The 16,863-nt window shown below is 42.1% G+C and overlaps 1 protein-coding gene and 1 long non-coding RNA gene across 2 annotated transcripts in view; one reads left to right on the top strand and one right to left on the bottom strand.

The window, feature by feature from the left end:
- Positions 1-7,949, top strand: part of ROR2 (receptor tyrosine kinase like orphan receptor 2) — a 158,005-nt gene extending 150,056 nt beyond the window's left edge. The window contains exons 8-9 of the mRNA XM_081930488.1: positions 3,047-3,249; positions 4,868-7,949. Of these exons, the coding sequence (XP_081786614.1) occupies positions 3,047-3,249; positions 4,868-6,307 (1,643 nt within the window). The 3' untranslated portion in view covers positions 6,308-7,949. The remainder of the gene's footprint in view (positions 1-3,046; positions 3,250-4,867) is intronic.
- A 1-nt stretch (position 7,950) lies between these two features.
- On the bottom strand, positions 7,951-12,268 carry LOC309380775. Its single transcript, XR_014173132.1, has 2 exons — positions 12,226-12,268; positions 7,951-8,291 (listed from the first exon to the last, which is right to left on the bottom strand). It is a non-coding gene; the product is annotated as an uncharacterized lncRNA (long non-coding RNA).
- Between the last annotated feature and the right edge of the window lie 4,595 nt (positions 12,269-16,863).

Raw genomic sequence — 16,863 nt, 5'->3', positions numbered from 1 at the left:
TTTCACGATCCGCGTGGAGCGTGTGTGCAGCGCTTGCAGGCTTTAAAAGGAGCGCAGCTCTTGGGGGCTTTTCTGGGAGGTGGGGGAAGTGACTGAGGGGCTAAGCCAGAAGTTAGAACAGCAACAGGGAGCGCTGCGCAGCGATCCCTCTTGCTATTTTGGCTTCTGGGATAGCTGCGCAGCCTGCATTTGCTCCATAAGATTCACACACATTTCCCCTTACTTTTTAGGAGGGAAAACGTGTGTCTTATAGAGCGAAAAATACAGTAAATAGGTTTGACAAATGGCAAACGGCATTTCCGTGCACTCTGGTTTCCATCACAGTGTTCCGTTGTGCCAGAAGTGGATTAGTCATGCTGGCCACATGACCCGGAAAGCTGTCTGTGGACAAACACCAGCTCCCTCAGCCTGAAAGCAAGATGAGCGCCACAACCCCATAGTCACCTTTGACTGGTCTTAACCATCCAGGGGTCCTTTACCTTTAGCTTCTTTACAGGAATCAACTTCAGTGCTCCTTGGGCTTGTGCCCTCCTCGCTCCTCAATCACAGCTGCAAGGAATGGATTGAGAGCACCCATGTCCATTTTTAAACTAATTGCAGTTGATTGTTACATCTGACAAGGGTAATTTGTATTTAGTTTAAACAATGGTTTATTGAAAAACCAGGCTCAAACTGTGGTTTATAACTGACCAGAGTTGCAGTGCAGATATAATAAGAAACAATGGCCAGTCAAAACTAAGAAGCAGATTGTCCCACTCCCCTCTCTTCAGCAAGTAACAGAGGGAGGAGAGAGGGCATGGAAGAAAAAAAGACCCATTTTTGTAGCATTAAACTATGGTTTAACATAATGTGTGAACTGTGTTGTGATTGATGGTTTGCATTATAAACTCTCTTCAGAAAATGTTCTCTGTAGTGTGCCAAATTTCATATCTGAGAGTTTGGGAGCATAGCCTAAAATTTCAACATGCAAATGAATGCTTTGTACATGTGCCAGTAATTCATTCTTGTCTCACACTAAATGGTCCTAAAGGACAGAGCTTCGCACTCAGCAAAAGGATGCAAGAGGCCTTCCTGGGTAGTACTACTTCCCCAGATGACAGCTGGGAAATTATTATTATTTATTAAATTTATATATCGCCCTTTATCCAAAGATCTCGGGGGAGTTCACAAGATAAAAATACAGCATAAAAGCACAAATAGTTAAAACAAAGCAAAAACCCCAATGGGATCATGTTCTCCCTGATTTATTAATCTTGTATTAATATATTAATTGCTTCCATTTTATTGTTACTGATTTGTTGTTTTTAACTTTGCATTTTTGTCCTGTTGCATTTTCCTGTGAACTGCTTTTATGGTTCTTACATATAAGTAGGCTATAAATATTAAAACTAGACTCTGTTGCATGACTCTGCTGAACAGATATATTAGTCAAGGTCCTGTTGGTTTTATAGATTTTTCCTAAAGAGCATTTCTTATTTCAGACCTTGAATTACTTTTATTATAATTTAGTCAGAAATTAGTCAGAAAGTGATCCAACTGGAAAGTTACATAGGAGGGCAAAGGCCGTATAAAATTTAACTGTGCAAATATATAATTGCTAGTTGAAACATTTGTTTATTTTATCTATGAATATTTGCTGGGGATACTCTGAATTCTGCCTTATTCATTCCAATGTGATATATCTCTGGATATGCTGATGTGCATGTGAAGCTGCTGCATTTCCTGCTCAAATGAATGAAGCAACTCTCCTGAGAGCATGAATTCTATGTGCATCAGAGTCCTATACCACTGAGCCTCTTGGGCTTGCTGATCAGAAGGTCTGCAGTTCGAATCCCCGCAATGGAGTGAGCTCCCATTGTACTCCTGCCAACCTAGCAGCTCAAAAGCACACCAGTGCAAGTAGATAAATAGGTACCCCTGTGGCGGGAAGGTAAACGGCGTTTCTGTGCGATCTGGTTTCTGTCACAGTGTCCCGTTGCACCAGAAGCAGTTTAGTCCTGCTGGCCACATGACCCGGAAAGCTGTCTGTGGACAAACACCAGCTCCCTTGGCCTGAAAGTGAGATGAGCGTCGCAACCCCATAGTCCCCTTTGACTGGACTTAACTGTCCAGGGGTCCTTTACCTTTTACCTTTTTTATTTAAGCACTCACCTTGGGCCATAGGCAAGTGAGGGGGCTGTCTCTAAGGGACAAAGCAGGCCATCGGGGAAGAAAGCCCCCTTGTCCGTGCCCAATATAGAAATGCAGTGGGCTAATGGGAAAAGGTTGGCTAACCCAAATATACTAGTAAAAAGGTTTGCAGGCTTATAGCAAGGCTGGTGTGCCTTATTAGTAGTGGCCCATATGAGTGGCTGTTGGGCCACACCTTGACAATGCGGCACAAACTTGGTGTGTTTCCTTGGAAGGAAACCCCAATGTATTCAGTTGGACCTATTCCCAGGTAAGTGCCATAGGGTTGCATCCTTTCAAACAGAAATGCAGTCGTACCTTGGATCCCAAACGCCTTGGTGCTCGAACGTTTTGGCTCTCGAACGCCACAAACCCGGAAGTGAGTGTTCTGGTTTGCGAACGTTCTTTGGAACCTGAATGTCCAACGGGGCTTCCGCTGCTTCCAATTGACTGTAGGAATATGCTGCAGCCAATCAGAAGCTGCGCTTTGGTTTCCAAACATTTTGGAAGTCGAACAGGCTTCTGGAACGGATTCCGTTCGACTTCCAAGGTGTGACTGTAAAGCATTGTTATTTAGAAAGTTCAGTTATAGAGTGTTATCTATGCATGACCAGTGAGTGTTGCTTGGATCCATGGAGCTTGTATTTATTTTGCATATCAACTTCTCTTGGACCGTATTCACCCCTTATTCTTAGGAATTTGAAATCTGTTGGCAATTAATGCAATATTATTTTTGGGTTTACCATTGGGTTTCCGTGTGTGGGTGCATGTGCTGAAGTTTAGTCTCTTGGTGCTGGTTGTGTGCATGCACTTATTTCCATTATGTGTGAATGTTTAAGACTCCTCCTGAAAATGTGATTTTTTTTTTTCCAAACAGGTCCACGTGACAACAGCAAGATGGGGATTCTCTACATCCTGGTACCCAGCATAGCAATTCCTCTGGTTATTGCCTGCCTTTTCTTCTTGGTGTGTATGTGCAGGAACAAGCAGAAGACATCTGCTACTACTCCTCAGCGTCGCCAGCTGATGGCATCTCCTAGCCAGGATATGGAAATGCCTCTCATTAATCAGCACAAACAGGTACCATTTAAACAAGAAAAAAGACACCAGGTTTTATCCAGTAGTAGCTTTACAGTGACAGGAAAGCATCTCCTTTCACAAGGCAAGAAACTCAATTTTTGCCAATCCTCCCCTACCATCTGCAGCTCTCAATGCCATATCTTAGACCAGAGATGGGTCCTTAAGGAGGTACAACAGTCCCAGCATAGCCAATTTTCAGTGATGATGGGAGTTGTAGTTTGACAATATCTAAAGCAGGCTTCATAGGGAAGTGGGTGGCACTGTGAGTTAAACCACAGAGCCTAGGACTTGCCGATAAGAAGGTCAGCAGTTTGAATCCCCGCGACGGGTGAGCTCCTTTTGCTCGGTCCCTGCTCCTGCCAACCTAGCAGTTCGAAAGCACGTCAAAGTGCAAGTAGATAAATGGGGACCGCTCCGCTGGGAAGGTAAACAGCGTTTCCGTGTGCTGCTCTTGTTCGCCAGAAGTGGCTTAGTCATGCTGGCCACATGACCTGGAAGCTGTCCGCTGGCTTCCTCGGCCAATAAAGCAAGATGAGTGCTGCAACCCCAGAGTCGGCCACGACTGGACCTAATGGTCAGGGGTCCCTTTACCTTTACCTTAGAGCTGGCTTCCTCAACCTCGGCCCTCCAGATGTTTTGAGACTACAGTTCCCATCATCCCTGACCACTGGTCCTGCTAGCTAGGGATCATGGGAGTTGTAGGCCAAAAACATCTGGAGGGCCGAGTTTGAGGAAGCCTGATCTAGAGGGCTGCATGTTCCCCAGCTTTTATCCTCCACTGTTCCAGAGGCTCCCTCAAAAATCAGGAGCAGCTTTCTTGGGGACATAGTGGGCTAGATGAAGTTGGGAGTGGGATTAGTGAAATTCAAGTTCCCCATCCTGTGCACGCTAATTTTCAGATAGCACACAACCATCATTGCACTCAAGCCTGTTTCCACAAGCCATTCACATGCCCATTGAATTGAAAATCTTCAATTATGAGATATTGAGGTAGAAATGATGCCAGTTCCTGTGACTTTTAGGGTTAGCAAAAAGGCCATTGTGTTAAAAAGTAACATCGCTTTCTAGAACACGAGGAAAATCATAAGCCACTGTGATGATCCTGTTGATAAATGCATGGCAGTTTCTTTTACTTGCTGCTTTAAGACTATTGAAATACTCAGACATGAAATATTTTGTCCTGTGTGTGTTTGTAAAACAAATGAGATCCCTCTGAGTATAAACGTAAGCTGAATGCACACTTTGATCCATAGCTTTCTTCTTGTGAGAACCACCTAATAATTTGCAACATTTTCCTTTGATTTTTTAAAAATAACTTTTTTATTCAAAATTAAAACAAAACATATTATCCAGAAACATATCATCCTTATTCCCACCCCATTTTCCTCCCTCCCTCCACAGAACCCACCCACCCCCACCCCCGACTTCCCTCAGTTCCAGTCTTTGATTTCTTTAAAAATGCTATTTTCTGCATGTTACACAGTTGTATAGATCCTCAAACTATTTAGCTGCTTGTTATCAATAAAAAGTTTGTGAGTGTTTATTCAAAAATAAACATTTTCCTTTGATTTAGAATGAAACCATTAAGAGAATGATTTTGGGTATGTTTTATTTTCAGACTAAGCTGAAAGAGATCAGTCTCTCCACGGTGAGGTTCATGGAGGAGCTTGGCGAGGAGAAGTTCGGGAAAGTGTATAAGGGTCACCTGTTTGGTGCAACGCCAGGCGAGCAGACGCAGACAGTTGCCATCAAAACCCTCAAGGATAAGGCCGACTTAGCCCTCCGGGAAGAATTTAAACATGAAGCGATGATGAGGTCAAGGTTACAGCACCCAAATATCGTTTGCTTACTGGGAATAGTGACAAAAGAGCAGCCCATCAGTATGATTTTTAGCTACTGTTCCCATAGCGACCTGCATGAGTTTTTGGTTATGAGATCCCCTCATTCTGACGTCGGCAGCACTGATGACGATAAGACCGTGAAGTCCACATTGGAGCCAGCAGATTTTTTCCACATTGTGACTCAGATAGCGGCAGGGATGGAATACCTGTCAAGCCATCACGTCGTCCACAAAGATTTAGCCACTAGAAATGTGTTGGTGTTTGACAAACTCAGTGTGAGAATATCCGACTTGGGCCTTTTCAGGGAAGTCTATTCTGCTGACTACTACAAACTCATGGGGAATGCTCCGCTGCCTATACGGTGGATGTCTCCTGAGGCAATCATGTATGGCAAGTTTTCCATTGATTCCGACATCTGGTCCTACGGAGTGGTCTTGTGGGAGATATTCAGCTACGGCTTGCAGCCTTACTGTGGCTATTCCAACCAAGATGTCATCGAGATGATAAGAAACAGGCAGTTTTTGCCGTGTCCCGACGACTGCCCCGCGTGGATGTACTCGCTGATGTTGGAATGTTGGAACGAATTTCCCAACCGAAGGCCAAGATTCAAAGATATCCACAACAGGCTGAGAACCTGGGGGAACTTGTCGAATTACAACAGCTCGGCACAAACGTCCGGGGCGAGCAACACCACGCAAACCAGTTCCCTCAGCACAAGCCCCGTTAGCAATGTCAGCAACACTAGGTATGTTGGACCGAAACAGAAAGCCCAAGCTTTCTCTCAGCCACAGTTCATCCCAATGAAAGGACAGATACGGCCGATGGTTCCACCACCTCAACTCTACATTCCCGTCAATGGTTACCAACCGATGCCGGCCTACGGAGCTTATTTGCCAAATTTTTATCCCGTGCAGATCCCGATGCACATGGCTCCTCAGCAGATGGCTCCTCAGATGATTCCAAAACCAGGCTCCCATCACAGTGGCAGTGGTTCCACAAGCACGGGATACGTAACAACCGCTCCCTCCAATGCCTCGGTGGCGGACAGGGCTGCTCTGCTGACTGAAGGTGCAGATGATGCTCACGCCGCAGAAGATGTTGCTCAGAGTCTGGTCCAGGAAGAGGAGGAGGAAGAGGGCTCAGTGCCCGAGACAGAATTATTGGGTGATAATGACACTCTTCAGATGGACGAGGCAGAATTCCAGACAGAAGCCTAGAGGTGTTGCCTTACTACAAAGACAAAATGGGGCACGTCTTCAGTCCACTGGAGACTGTTGTCCTTTTGACTTGCATAATCAATGTGCTCCCCTCGCCCTTTGGACTTTTACACACACTATAATCCAAAACCACCTGAGATGCAACAATAAGGACACATCATGTTTAAAGGATTTTTCTTTCCGGCAGATGTATGCAAATATGAAGATTGGGAATTGCTGTTTCTGAATCTAGGGTTGATTGCAGTTTTTGCAGGGAGGCTGCTTTTATAATATACTGTTGCTGTGCAACAGAAAGTGGAAATGCATTGCACATCATGTATATCTTGAACTCTGATTGTAATTTTTTTTTTTAAGAATTCTGGTAAAATCAGTAACCAAAAAAAAAGAGAGAGAGAGAGTTGGTCAACAATAACACACAGGGTTGTTCTGCATGTGGAAAAGTGCTTAAGGTATAAGGGACATCCTACAAACAGAATCTTTGTCTTTTTGATAGAATTGATTTGCAGGGGGGGTATTCAAATATAGGTAAGGAGAGACAGGTAAGAATATTCTTCCAAATTTGAAATATAGCTGAAGTTCAGGTAAGAAAGGAGAATGACTTGTATATCTTAGTGACTGAGCATTGCATTCCCCCCCCCCCCCCCCGCTGAAGAAGTGAATTGATTTCCATTATAAAGGAATGGAAGCATAACATACGTTTTAGCAGCAAATATATTTTTCTAACTAGAGTAAGTGACCTGGTAGGCTTTGCACTAACTGAATAAGCCAACCTCTTTTGCCTGTTGTGGTCAAATCTTGATAAAGGGCTCAGAAATACATTAGCACATATTATTGATCGTGTTGATCAATAAGAATTTTAAACTCATTTTGAATTTAGTTAAAAAGGTGCTAGAAAAACACATACCCTCCTTTGTTTTTCTTTTTAAAAAGAACCTTTTTAGAGATTGTAGATCTTTAAAGACCAAAATAAGCAATATTGTATAGAATGTGTGGATACATGTTTGATGCTTTTTTGTGAGATGAATCATGTACAGACTTTGAAATGTAATTTATGTTTTGTTACATTTTATATGGGTTTTTTATTGCAGCATTTGGATCTTTGAAAAGAATGCCTATATAACTTAACTGTTTACATTATGCTTTGTAATATTTTATTGGGATTGGGATTTGTATGCTTTGATATGTTGATAAATACTGGTCCAAACATTTCATAGCCATACATTTCATACATTCTGTAATATAAATATTCCCTGAATTGTATTATAATGTAGCTACATATACATTGTAGTTCTAGGCTGTAAATCCATCACATGGACTATCTAACAAAGCAGCACATAAATATTTGATTAATTTGTAAGATTTTGTAAAAAGAAAAAAGAAAAAAATACACTGTAAATGTGGAAATTCTCATTTCCATTCTGCCATGTTTTACCATAATAAACTGTGCCTTTGCGAAGTACATTTGGGTTACGTGAAGCACACATTGCAATCTGCAGCCTGTCTTAGTAACAGGAACTGCTTAACTGGTTTCCAGTTGTATCTCTTGAAATTTGCTATGCACTGGTAGGTAAACAATGAGAAGATCTCTTGCTTGTTAATATAAATGCGAGTTGGAGAATATCAATAAATCATACAAATAAAAGTGAAGTTTATTTAGTTTATTAAATGTGTTGATGACATTCGATACTGTAATGCAGCTCAATTTAAGAACTTTCTCTTCCTATGCGCCCATTTTCTTATTCATGAGCATTGCCATGGCAGCACAAAGAGAATTGTATGCCCAGAGTCCAATATGGGAGACCAATTCATTCATTCGTTCATTTTAAATGAATGTTTTGCATCCAAGCAGTGCCCCTCTGTCGACTGAAAATTATCTCATTTGGGTGGAGCCTTCCACCAAAGGAATGGGGACTAAGGCAATCTTCAGCGATCTTGTGCCACTTCCATGCTGTTCTGAAGGATCCTTCAAACCTCTGGAACAGATCTGGGTTAGGGATGACAAGAAAGGAGGGGAATTGTTGAAGATCCCTGTTCTGTTGATGGAAGAATCCACTAGGTCAAAGAGCCTTCCATCCATAGAGCATACTAACAGGACACAACCTGAGGACATCTCAATAGCTTTACAATGCAATAAATATACTAGTGGCCAAAATTGTGGAAACCTTTTGGGAAAAGTGTATTTCTGAGGTTTGATTACTCATAACACCACCTTTTTTGGAGTAATAACATAAAATTACATATCAGCGGAAAGATAACTTCATGAAGAAGTGTAATGCAACAAAGTGTGTCCAATTATCTGTATTCTATCAAAAGTTATAGCCAAATAACCAGAAAAAGGAAGCACAACTTTCTTAGGTTGATATGCAGTAGCTTTTCTTCATTTGAATGTAGCTAATGAGCACGAATGTTTAGAGAGCCAATTATGTGTTGTTGTTGTTGTTGTTTAGTCGTTTAATCGTGTCCGACTCTTCATGACCCTATGGACCAGAGCACGCCAGGCACTCCTGTCTTCCACTGCCTCCCACAGTTTGGTCAAACTCATGCTGGTAGCTTCGAGAATACTGTCCAACCATTTTGTCCTTTGTCATCCCCTTCTCTTTGTGCCCTCCATCTTTCCCAACATCAGGGTCTCTTCCAGGGAGTCTTAACTATACGGACCTTTGTTGGCAAGGTGATGTTTCTGCTTTTTAAGATGCTGTCTAGGTTTGTCATTGTGTTATGAGCCATCAAACCTCGGAAATACACTTTCCCCAAAAGGTTTCCACAATTTTGGCCACTAGTGTGAATAAATCCCATACGCACTGAGATGTTTTCTGAAATGTTTTGAAGGTGCTTTAGTGCCCACTTCTTTGGTCACTAATGTCTCAATTTTTGACTTATAGGACATCGGTACTTATTGCTGAACTCTTAACTACACTGTTGGGTTAATGGGAGCCACTCTTGCCTAACATAGTAGGTTACCTAATTCTTACCAGAGAACTCCTTACTCTGACTCCAGCAGTATTTTTGGCCACTAACCTTCAGGAGGCCAATAGACTGCCAACCTTATTTTTTGTTAAACTAATCTCAGACACATATCTAACCAGGAGGAAGAATTTGACTGAAGACATGCTTTCCATATATGTGTTAGATTCCAAATCTGGAAGAAAAAAATAGGAGGCACATAGGAACATTGCCGATCTTACGAATTTTAGATCCCCAGCCATTGGTGGCATCTGTGTATAACAAGCCCATTGGTCAAAATTCCATCTCTAGCAATTTTGTACACTTCTGATAATTGCGTCTTGTTCCTGTCTGATGTCCTAATTTAGCTACTGAATCCATAAACAACTTCTTCATTTTATATATATTTATTTGCACAGGAATTTTTAAGGATGGATTTTGAGTCAAAAAACAAGGTGTTGTCAATTTTAATTCACTTCTTCATTGCTCCCAATACAGATTTGTTCAATTTCCTTTTCACACAAAAAGTCCTAAAGGAGTTCTCTAATTATTATAATTAATACAGGCCAGCAATGTTTTTTCTCTAATTGAACGTATCACCTTTGCCTCCAGTAACTTCAACAACCATGTCTCCATATTAAACAATAATAAATATTTCTGTCTCTGTCCATATAGGAATCTCTTCGCTGTGATCATATATTGAGATATTATTCAAATATATTGAGATATTATTCCATAGTTCTTGTTATACAGTATAGCCATTAATTCGCACCCAGCTCTTTATCTTCAGTTCCCATTTCCTGTTGTGTTTGCCATGGTTTTCCATCCTTATCTTTTAGAAACTCTTCCATTTATGCTTCTTGATTTCTTTTCCCTAGTAAAGCACCAAAGATTTGATAGCTTTTTCCCTCTGAGTTCACTCCAAGTTGCCAGATCTCTCTCCATCCATGACAATTTCACTGTTTGGCTGTTTCATTCTTCCAAACACCACAGTGAAGGAGAATAAAGTCCTAAAAATGGTACAGGCTTAGGGCATAAAGTTAAACCACCATTTCACAGCCAGAATTTAAAAGTAGATGCTGATGTGTGGAAACATCAATCATCAATAGTTTTAAAAAGGAAGGGACTTTCTTGAACAGGCATCTTGATGGAGATGCATACGGTAAGTTCATTAAGGAATTTAAAAACCTAACTAGAAGCTTCATTCTGTTGCAGAAATATTATCCTTCTAATACAATGATGGGGATTGAGTAGGAAATACATGCTCAGCTAATATTTTCTTAATTTTAATGACTTCTGAAATGAATTTTCTGTTTGAAGTGAAACACTGAAAGTTGTGTTTGATGCATTAATTTTTGCACTCCACTTTTCAGCTGCCACATGCATTTCACTGTTGAATAAGAATATCTTACAATTATGTTCATTTAAAGTGATTTAATTCTCAGAAGGCTTGAGGCACTTAGTACTGTTGAATTATCTTTCAAATTACCCTCAGAATTAAACAGATGTAGTATGACAACAGTCTGCCGCTCAACTGTAGCAACAGAATTGGGTAGTAACAGAAAGGCGTTGCCATAACTTTGGATTATTAACCTCCCAAAAACTGTCCTAATGGAGGACAGAACTCTATTAACCCTAGTTGCCAGTGGGAGACTTTTAAGTATTTTATTTTATTTTACACACCCTGCATGGAAGAGAGAGAGACAGCAAGTGAAGGTGATATTCTGAAGAACTGCAGTGGTTCACAATTATCTTTTTTATGGAGTAACCACATGAACAAAATATTATTTCTTGGACTTATGAACAAGCATCCACAGCATCTGGGGTTTCCAGGTACCTGTGACAACCGTCAGTTCCAATAGCTACAGGCAGCCTCAGATTCCATTCCAATCCACTCCCCTCTGGCAATTCCAAAGCTTACCATCTTGGCTAATAATAATAATAATAATAATAATAATAATAATAATAATTCTGCCCCACCCATCTGGCTGGGTTTCCCCAGCCACTCTGGGTGGCTCCCAACAGAATATTAAAAACACGATAAAACATCAAATATTAAAAAACCCTAAACAGGGCTGCCTTCGGATGTCTTCTAAAAGTCAGATAGTTGTTTATTTCCTTGACATCTGATGGGAGGACGTTCCACAGGGCTGGCGCCACTAGATTTTTATAGATCTTAGCTAGTTTATTTTGAGTCATGTATCACCTGTACAGCATTTGAAGGTGACCCGGACACTACAATTAATCCAAAATGTGGCAGCTGGACTGGTGACTAGGAGTGGCCGGCAAGACCATATAACACTGGTCCTGAAAGACCTTGGGTACCAGTACAGTTCCAAGCACAAATCAAAGTGTTGGTGCTGACCTTTAAAGCCCTAAATGGCCTCAAACCAGTATACCTGAAGGAGCATCTCCAGCCCCATCGTTGTGCCCGGATGCTGAGGTCCAGCCCCAAGGGTCTTCTGGTGGTTCCCTCACAGCGAGAAGTGAGGTTACAGGGAACCAGGCAGAGAGCCTTCTCAGTAGTGGCACCTACCCTCCCATCGGATGTCAAGGAAATCAACAACTATCTGACTTTTAGAAGACATCTGAAGGCAGCCCTGTTTAGGGAAGTTTTTAATGTTTGATGTTTCATCGTGCTTTTAATATTCTGTTGGGAGCTGCCCAGAGTTGCTGGGGAAACCCAGTCAGATGGGCAGGGTATAAATAAGAAATAATTATTATTATAATTACTACTACTACTACTACTTGGGAGCTCCCAGCCAGAGTTGAGTAGGGAAGAAGGGATCATCCTTATTATCTGTGAGAGTTTGGTTTTGTCACAGCCTTTGTGAGAGAAATAAAGCCTGGAAGAAATAAGCTCCTCTTTGCCCTATATATGGGGGCTTAGGGAGTGTTTTCTCCTTCTCCCTCTCTTTCCCCTCCCCTCTTTCACACACTTCACCCTGCACAGATGTTAGGGGGAAGAGACACACCTTGACTGCTCTCTTCAATCGGGCTTCTCATTCCGAATATTGGAACTGATTTATAATAATAATAATAATAATTTATTATTTGTACCCCGCCCATCTGGTTGGGTTTCCACAGCCACTCTGGGCGGCTTCCAACAAAGATGAAAGATACACTAAAATGTCACATATTAAAAACTTCCCTGAACAGGGCTGCCTTCAGATGTCTTCTGAATGTCAGGTAGATGTTTATCGCTTTGACATCTGATGGGAGGGCGTTCCACAGGGAGGGCGTACCCATGAGAAGGCCCTCTGCCTGGTTCCCTGTAACTTGGCCTCTCGCAGTGAGGGAACCGCCAGAAGGCCCTCGGAGCTGGACCTCGGTGTCCGGGCAGATTTCTCCAAGGAGGCCCATTTCAGACAAAAATGCTCCTGCTTCCCCATGGAGCCTCATCGGAAGCTCATTGCAGTAGCCAACGTGGTGCTCTCCCAAGGCTGGGCTCTCTTAACTCCCCTTAGTTCCAGGCAGGGTTGTTGAGAACATAAAATGAGAAAGGAGATAGAACTAGGTGCACACCTCCTTGGGGGTACAGAAATGTAATAAATAAATAAATTAGTCTCACACACAGTGTTAACATTTGCCATTAGAAAGACTAATTATGTATGACTTGGAGTACAGAACAGTGAGTGAATCTATGCAGCCACCTGCTGGAAAATATGACTAACACCAAACTACAATAATCTGATGCACAAAGAACATTTTGTGTTGCCCTGTGTGGGAAAAATTCAGTGACCACGTTGAGGCTTTTTTCTTCTTCTAATCAAATAAAAAAAGGAGGCTCTCAAAATAGTCTGTAGCAAGGTCAGTGGCCCAAATTGCAGCCAAGTAGCTGATTCACAGGGCCGTTCGGAGAACAAATAAGAGATGTGTGACTCACAAGTCACTTCTCGGCTCTGCTTTTAAATGTCGGACAGTTCCCCCTCAAAAGTCACAAATAGGGTAATATCAAAGGAGGAACGGTTGAGAGAGGTGGGTATGTTTAGTCTGGATTAGAGAGAACAGGGAGGAGATGTGCTATATTAACAAAACTGTAATTCAGGCATCTCTTGCAGAAGGAAGATGCATATGCAGTTGTACCTTGGAAGTCGAACGGAATCTGTTCCAGAAGGCCGTTCGACTTCCAAAATGTTCAAAAACCGAATCGTGGCTTCTGGCTGGCTGCAAGAAACTCCTGCAGCCAACCAGAAGCCTCGGAAACCCTGTTGGATGTTTGGCTTCCAAAAATAGTTCACAAACCGGAACATTTACTTCCGGGAACTAAGCTGTTTGAAATCCAAAGTATGACTGTTTTCAAAAAGCAGCTGCTTCTCTGCTCCCAAACAGCTGTTTGACAGACCCAACATGATGCTTATACGTATCTAAAAAAATAGATCACATGCCTTCGGAAAACACACCTGTGTCCTTGAAGGTAGGAAGAGGCTTTCAGTATCTGTCACTTTGAGGCAGACTTTGAATAGCCAGTTGTTCAGCAGATTGCTGTAGAAAGTGTAATGTCACAGAACAATCAACAGGCTCTTCACTTGCATTCCTTAGTGCAAGGCTGACTATTTCTATGAACGTCATTGACAGCGGCTTTAGCTCACTGTTGACATAGCGGCACCACAACCCCAGAGTTGTCTGTGACTGGACTTAGCGGTCAGGGGTCCTTTACCTTTACCTTTTTTCTATATCCACTTATCTGAGATGCTGTACCAGAGGGTTTCCTGCACTGCTGCAGCCTTTCAGCAACCCCTTAGTCGTCTTTGACTGGACTTAACCGTCCAGGGGTTCTTTACATTTTACCTTTACGCATGTGCAAAACACTTTTCTGAGAAGGTGGGTTAAGGATCAGAGGGTTTTACATAGTGTTTTACATAGTGTCCAAATATTGGTCCTTGGTCTGAATTCTTCATGGGGTTCTTTGCAAACCATGTTACACCCTGTTCATCGTAATGAACTGTATATCAGGAAAAGCTGTAGGACATTTTCTGCAGCTAGGAAGTCCCTTGTCTAAAGCCCACCATCTCGTGGTACGGCCAAAGACAACTCCTGTTTGAAATGCTGGTCGGTCACTCCCAGTCACACCATAGGCAGCATTCAGCTGGATCCGTGGTTCCCAATATGGGGCACACGCCCCACAGGGGGGCAATTTGATTTTTAAGGGGGGCAATTGGAGAATGAGTTATTAACAGTGAAAGGCCTTTAGGGATTCCTCCATGTGAATAGGAGCTCAGTTTTTGAATAATAAGAATTTTTTGTCACCGCGGGTGGGTCAGGTTTTTAGAGATGCTTAGGTGGGGCATAGCAAAAAATAAAAAGGTTGGGAACCACTGAGCTACATGGACCAATGGTCTGAAAAGGTATAAGGCAGCTTCCTCTACAGTAAAAAAAAGGGGGGAGTTGTTTTTCATGTCATAAGGTAAAGGTAAAGGGACCCCTGACCATTAGGTCCAGTTGTGACCGACTCTGGGGTTGTGACGCTCATCTCGCTTTACTGTCTGAGGGAGCCAGCGTACAGCTTCCCGGTCATGTGGCCAGCATGACTAAGCTGCTTCTAGCGAAGCAGAGCAGCGCACGGAAACGCCGTTTACCTTCCCGCCAGAGTGGTACCTATTTATCTACTTGCACTTTGACGTGCTTTCGAACTGCTAGGTTGGCAGGAGCAGGGACCAAGCAACGTGAGCTCAACCCTTCGCGGGGATTCGAACCGCTGACCTTCTGATTGGCAAGTCCTAGGCTCTGTGGTTTAACCCACAGCGCCACCCACGTCCCTTTCAAGTCATACATAGAGAAATATTGTATTTTAAGCAGTTGTAGTAAAGAAATTGTAATTGCCGTGGAGAAAGGCCATTGGAAGGAGTGAAGAAGGCTCCTGATAACATTCTCACAATCAGATCATCCAGAAGGAATGTGCTTTTCATTAAAGACCGTATTTTCTGATCTTTTTGCTATTCAACTCTTCCACTTAGCCCTGGAAAGAAGGCATTGAGATCTGTTGAGAACCTAATACACCTGTAATGTGAGCCTTTGTTGTAAAATTCTGAACTGGTGAGCCTACGATGTAGTTTGTGTGCTTTCCCACAAGGTGGTGCCCGCAATCAATCGTTGGATTTGTGCTTAGCAGCGCAATGTTGTTCTCTGCATCCCAATTCCGATGGACCGGTATGCCCTCCTAGCATGCGAAGCAATAACAAGGCAATTACAAAATAATGTTCTCCGCTGAGGATGTGGCGCTTGTTGTTGGACGTTAATAACTGATAAAACATTTGCCAATGATGAGCGCTTCCCCCCGTCTTGACTCGAGGCTATGGAACTGTTTGCTTTGCTGAATGGTTTTCAAGTAACATGCATGAATATTCATGAACTGCACATGAATTAAATTATCAAGGCATCTGTTACACCATCAGGGACTTACTGCTATGCTGGTCACTTGCTGTGCAACTGGAAAAACCCAAACATTCAATAACTCCTCATCGAAATGAAAGGTTAAACTTTATCGCCAGTGACTGCTTGTGTTTATGATGGTATTAAACATAACAAGCTTTTTACACAATTACAGACAGGTCCTTCTCTCTCTCTCTCTCTCTCTCTCTCTCTCTCTCTCTCTCTCTCTCTCTCTCTCTCTCTCTCTCTCTCTCTCCTTTCTCTTTAATAGGCCATTTTAAAATAGCTTGAATACCAGGCTACTTTCAGAATCCTCTGTAATAGTAACTAAGAATAGGAAAGCATGTGAAATGTGATGTTTCTTACAGTGTCTGTGAAGGCTGCTATCTGAAGGAGAAGCAGAAAAATGATTGACTTCGGTAACAGTGAGCATCAAAGATGGCAACTGTGACTTAACATTGAAGTGGGGGAAACAAAAGAAATCTTTGGGTGAGGCATACTGGATATTAAGGAAAATAAGCACAGATTTCCTATTTCTGCTGCAGACATTCTCCACATTGGTGTGACTAGTCCCTGGTTTCTGAGAAACAAAGATGGATGTTGGAACAGATTCAGACTAAAGAGGTGAAACAAAGGTGATCAATGACGTGGTGGCAGGAACAATCAAGGATGACAGTGGATCCTGAACCCTCTCTTCAAACTTCAGGACTACAGTGTTTAGTTGATTAATTGATTAACTGATATATTTTAAAAGTTGACAGCATAAAAAGACGCCTTGATTAATTAAGCAGCAAGCTTTCTTGCACGGAAGTTCAGCGTGAGTACTTATGAAAATTGCAAATCACAATCCTCGTATTGTGAAAGACATCCCCTTTTCTGTGTGAGAGAGAATGGAAAAGAGCTTTCCTGAGATGATGTTACTTTTTAGTTGATGTGCACAAACAATGTTCATATGGATTGTATTGTCATATGCAAATTTAATAAATATATTTATTAATTGACAAGCTCATAGGATAATCTCCAGTGTTAGCTATGCTCATTGTAGGCCCTAAGTCCACAGATGTTAATGCGTCTACTGGCTAACGCTGACTATCACCCATACAATTTAACAAATATTTCTTAAATTGGCAAAGAGCCTAGTGACATCCTAAAGACTTGACACATTTATTATGGCATAAGCTTTCTGATGAAGTGATGCCCTAATGAAGTCAGCTCACAAACATTTATGTCTTGATAACTTC

Source organism: Podarcis melisellensis, assembly GCF_964234715.1.
Source record: "Podarcis melisellensis genome assembly, chromosome: 11".
Classification (NCBI taxonomy): Eukaryota; Metazoa; Chordata; class Lepidosauria; order Squamata; family Lacertidae; genus Podarcis; species Podarcis melisellensis.
Note: the sequence above shows the minus strand (reverse complement) of the source record. Positions and strands in the feature narration are given on the sequence as shown.